Here is a 4,447-nt window from a genome sequence, read left to right as displayed (position 1 = left end):
AGAACTATTATATAAGGAGACATTAATAAATACCAAAATGATTAAAAAATGCAAGAATAATTTTCTTTCAAAATTTTTATTTCTTCAAATTATTTTACTAATATAAAATGAATATTTTTTTAATTTAAATAATATTTTTTAAACTTTGATGAAGCGTCTCTATTATTTAAATATTACCTCATAAAAGAACATGGTTAATAATATACAAATAAAAAGTGATGAAAAATATCTCATAAAAATATAAAATTTGAAAATTTCGGCATGCTAAGAAACATTAATAAATACCAAAATGATTAAAAATAGAAAGTACAAGTAGCAAGTTGAAGGTAAACAAAGAAAAGGTGTAGACACAAGAGAGAGAGGGAAGAAAGAGATTGAAGACTAACCAAAACGAAGAGATTATGTAATTGTAATGTAATGCAATGTTGAAAAGGTTGTAAAGAAACAAGAGATTTGAAGAAAGAAACATCAACAACAAAAAAAAAAAGTTAGTATTTTTATTTTTTTGATGGCTTCTCTTTTACTGTATGTAATGTGAGTCATGTCACTGCCCATCACCTACCACTGAAAATTCAATGCCTTCTTCTTCTTCTTAGCCCCACCACAGTTTCCTTCTCCTCAGAGTTTCATGTGCTTCTTGTGTGTTCTTCAATAAGGGTTAAATTTGGTAGCTTTTTTAGTTGGGTTGAGGAAATTTTGTTTTTTGAGATTGGAATTAGGTACCCTTTTCAGCATTTGAGAAAACCCAGGTGGTGGAATTTAGTGATTTTGAGGTTTTTGAAGATGGGTATGAACTTGGGTGGGTTTGAGGGATTTATAACATTGAGGGTTTTGGGAGCATTTGAGATCTAGTTTTGGGGTTTGTTTTGAAGGAGGTGGAGAAATCTGTGTGAAGGTATTTTGTTGAAGCTTTTGTTGTTTGGTTTTTGTTTTTGTTGTTGCATTGGTTGTTTTGTAACTTGGGTTGATTTTTCTTTGGGTTGCTTGAATTTGAAACTTTGCTAGGCTTGTTTTTGATATGTTGAAATGAACAAAGTTTGAGTCTTTCTATGCCTATTTGTTTCAATTGTTATGTTTCCTAGTTGATCCATGTCATAGAGATTCAACAAAGTTTAATTTTGGCTGTCGACTATCTATCACAATCCTCTTCTTTTATCCGGGCTTGGGACCGGGTATGCATAGGCAGGATTGTTTCAATTGTTATATGAAAACCAAATTTCTTAGCTTTTAAGCTTCATGATTTTGGATTTTCCAATGACTTTGGTTGTTTGACCGACATTTCCTTTCACGAGTATCATTTATTTATCATTGATTAGTTGGGATGTGAATTTATGACAAAAATGCAGTTTTTGTTCAAGCCATTTCTCAAACCTCATGCTCTGATAAATCACAAAAAGAGTAATGTAGACTTAGAAATTTGTGTTTCAATCTATTTTCTTGCAAACATTTGCTCAATTGAAGAGTTTGGTGTCATAAGGTTTTATTTTGTAACTTGCTTTGTTGTATGTATCGAAGTGCTTTTTAATATTTGGACTTTAATTTTTGCAGATTTATTTGTCAAAAGCGAAATGGCATCGGATCTGAATTCCGGGTTGTCGAAGAAAACGGTTTTAGGATTGAAAGTATGGGTATTAATGGGAGTTATGGTTGGATTGTTCATTATAATCATTCTCGTTGTGCTATCGGTATGTCTTACTTTAAGAAAAAAATCCAGAAGACGCAGTGGGAGCATGCTTCCTCTTGGTCATATTCTATCTATTTCAGAAGATATTAAAGAAATTAGCGTCGATCAAGTTTCATCGAATAGTCATCCGCGAAACGGTGGTTTTATGAGCTTGAATGATAAGTTTAGTGAAGGTGATTCCGGAAAGGTTTTGATCCAAACAAAGAATGGAGATAATAGCAGTCAATCTGGCTCGTTTAACTGTTTAGAGAAAGATCTGAATGGTTCTCAGTCCGGTGAAGATAGCGGTGGTTTTAGGAGTGTTTCGGTTTATAGATCTTCGTCCCATCCTATATCTGCGCCATCGCCGTGTTCTGGGCTTCCCGAATTCTCTCACCTTGGCTGGGGTCACTGGTTTACATTAAGAGACCTTGAACTTGCAACAAACAGGTTTTCGAAAGACAGTATTATCGGTGAAGGTGGTTATGGAATTGTTTATCGAGGTCAACTTATCAACGGGAATCCTGTGGCTGTCAAGAAGCTCCTCAATAATTTGTAAGTTTTTTTTCCTTAATAGTTTCGTTGAAGTCGTTACTGTGCAGCTAGTTTATGTAACAAATGTTAATGTTCATCATGCAGAGGACAAGCTGAAAAGGAATTTAGGGTTGAAGTCGAGGCTATCGGTCATGTGCGGCATAAGAACTTGGTTCGGCTTTTGGGTTTTTGCATCGAAGGCACTCACAGGTAGCAAATTGTTTAATGTTTGTGCTATGTATGCGTTTAACTGTTTGCGTCTCTATATCTTGATTTGATAATCTATTTGCATATTTTGTTCTTATTGAACTCACTATTAATTTCAGGTTATTGATTTACGAGTATGTCAACAACGGAAATTTAGAGCAGTGGCTTCATGGAGCCATGCGGCAGCATGGCTATCTTACTTGGGAAGCTCGGGTGAAAATTCTTCTCGGAACAGCCAAAGCGTATGCTCGTTTCTTCTTTTGGAAAAACAACTAACCTACTAGTTGTTCCAAGTCTATTTTGTGGACCGGGTTTCCTTTTTAGCTATGATTAATTTGATTGATTATTATATCTTGTAGGCTCGCTTACTTGCACGAGGCGATCGAGCCAAAAGTTGTACATCGAGATATTAAGTCGAGCAATATTCTAATCGATGATAACTTTAACGCTAAAATATCCGACTTTGGGCTTGCTAAATTACTCGGTGCCGGAAAAAGTCACATTACAACCAGAGTAATGGGTACTTTCGGGTAAGCTTCATGTTTCAAATTTATCACTTGTTCTTTAGTTTTATCGTTATAGAAATTAATCGTGCCTTTACTTTGCTCATTCTTTTTTGCATGCTTATGCTTTGATTTTTCAGATATGTAGCTCCAGAATACGCCAATTCTGGTTTGTTAAACGAGAAAAGCGATGTTTATAGCTTTGGTGTATTGCTTCTTGAAGCAATTACGGGACGTGACCCGGTCGATTATAGCCGACCAGCAACCGAGGTGTGTCACTGTTTTTGGTTTTCCGTTAATCATAAAATGGAACACATTGGTGCACATGACAAATTTATTTATTCGTAATCATCTTTCTATTGATACATTCTTGGTTGTTTCTTGAAGGTAAATTTGGTTGACTGGCTCAAGATGATGGTAGGGTGTAGGCGGTCCGAAGAAGTGGTGGACCCGAACATTGAGACGAGGCCATCGACGAGTGCTCTAAAACGATCCCTTTTAACCGCTTTGAGATGTGTGGATCCAGATTCTGAAAAAAGACCAAAGATGAGCCAAGTTGTTCGCATGCTTGAATCGGAGGAATATCCCATACCTCGAGAGGTTTGACATTTGATTCTTATAGTTTCCAATCTAGTCTTTGCTTTATGAAGTTTCCAATGTAGTCAAATAATATGTGCGACATTTCAGGATCGAAGACGGCGAAGGAATCAAGCAGGAAACATAGAGGCAGAGAGCCAGAGGGAGACTTCCGATACAGATAAAAGCACAGATAAAAGCGAGACTCCAGATTCTAGACAAAATGGCAGAAGGAACTAACCACCATTGAACTTGCAAGTTTTGCATTCTTTTGAGATTCTGTTAGTTCCTTTGCTGCCACTTTTACGTCGAGACACGAAGCCGGAACCGGTAACTTTTGAAGGGTTTATAATATATATACTTATTTTATCTGTTGTTATAACTTAGGTGTAGATGTTAGAGTGTAGATTTTTGTGTATGAATTTGGTTGGAATGTGCTCCTTTGTTGCACTAGTGGTGGTGTTGTACAGTTTGATTACTATTCTTTCCTTTTGTATTTTCATTTGTTTCATTTCATCATTGAAGGAACTGTTCTATGGAAGATCATAAAAAAATGTACTTCATTTTTATTTGAAAGAATGTTTGGCTTTTTTTTCTTTCCATTTTGGAGAGTAATGATTTTGTGAGTTTCTGGATGTTTCTGAATCTATCTCTTATAGGATTTTTCTTACAAATTTTGGAGGGTAAGTGTTGGATAGTCACAATCACAACAGTAGGGTTGGGGCAAAGTTTAAGCCGATACTAATTCCGGAGTGGAGCGTTGATCCCAAAAGTTGAATAGTAGAAAGTGGAATAATTTTTTATGAATAATCTACTTATATATTTTTACATACATTCCTAAGATCAAACTAATTAAATAACCAAAAGTTCTTAACAAAAATGCTTAATTTATTAAATTAGTGGTTGGGTTATAAGTTAGTTTATAGTTGAGCTTATAGCTGATGACTAATAGCTTATAGCTGAT

At 35.3% G+C, this 4,447-nt stretch overlaps 1 protein-coding gene across 2 annotated transcripts; it reads left to right on the top strand.

Moving 5' to 3' along the window:
- Positions 1-304: 304 nt before the first annotated feature.
- Positions 305-4,085, top strand: LOC131636434 (probable receptor-like protein kinase At5g18500). Of its 2 annotated transcripts, none has more exons than XM_058907043.1 (8): positions 305-487; positions 1,549-2,218; positions 2,303-2,407; positions 2,524-2,646; positions 2,764-2,934; positions 3,048-3,177; positions 3,295-3,507; positions 3,595-4,085. In XM_058907043.1, the coding sequence occupies exons 2-8, from the start codon at positions 1,569-1,571 to the stop codon at positions 3,721-3,723; spliced, it is 1,521 nt and encodes a 506-aa protein (XP_058763026.1). In that variant the 5' UTR covers positions 305-487; positions 1,549-1,568; the 3' UTR covers positions 3,724-4,085. The 2 variants fall into 2 exon arrangements, with proteins under 2 accessions (XP_058763026.1, XP_058763025.1); XM_058907042.1 differs by having other exon boundaries at positions 305-895.
- Positions 4,086-4,447: the final 362 nt, after the last annotated feature.

The sequence above is a fragment of the Vicia villosa genome, unplaced genomic scaffold (genome assembly GCF_029867415.1).
Source record: "Vicia villosa cultivar HV-30 ecotype Madison, WI unplaced genomic scaffold, Vvil1.0 ctg.001733F_1_1, whole genome shotgun sequence".
Lineage (NCBI taxonomy): Eukaryota > Viridiplantae > Streptophyta > Magnoliopsida > Fabales > Fabaceae > Vicia > Vicia villosa.
The sequence above is the reverse complement of the archived record's forward strand: the minus strand, read 5'-3'. Positions and strand labels throughout refer to the sequence as shown.

What these genes read in the sequence shown, in the direction of transcription:
- LOC131636434 (XM_058907043.1), top strand. Translation starts at nt 1,569, where the DNA reads ATGGCATCGGATCTGAATTCCGGGTTGTCGAAGAAAACGGTTTTAGGA. An exon ending in AAGAAGCTCCTCAATAATTT is followed by an intron (nt 2,219 to 2,302) that starts GTAAGTTTTTTT and finishes TTCATCATGCAG; the next exon opens with AGGACAAGCTGAAAAGGAAT. An exon ending in CTTCTCGGAACAGCCAAAGC is followed by an intron (nt 2,647 to 2,763) that starts GTATGCTCGTTT and finishes TATATCTTGTAG; the next exon opens with GCTCGCTTACTTGCACGAGG.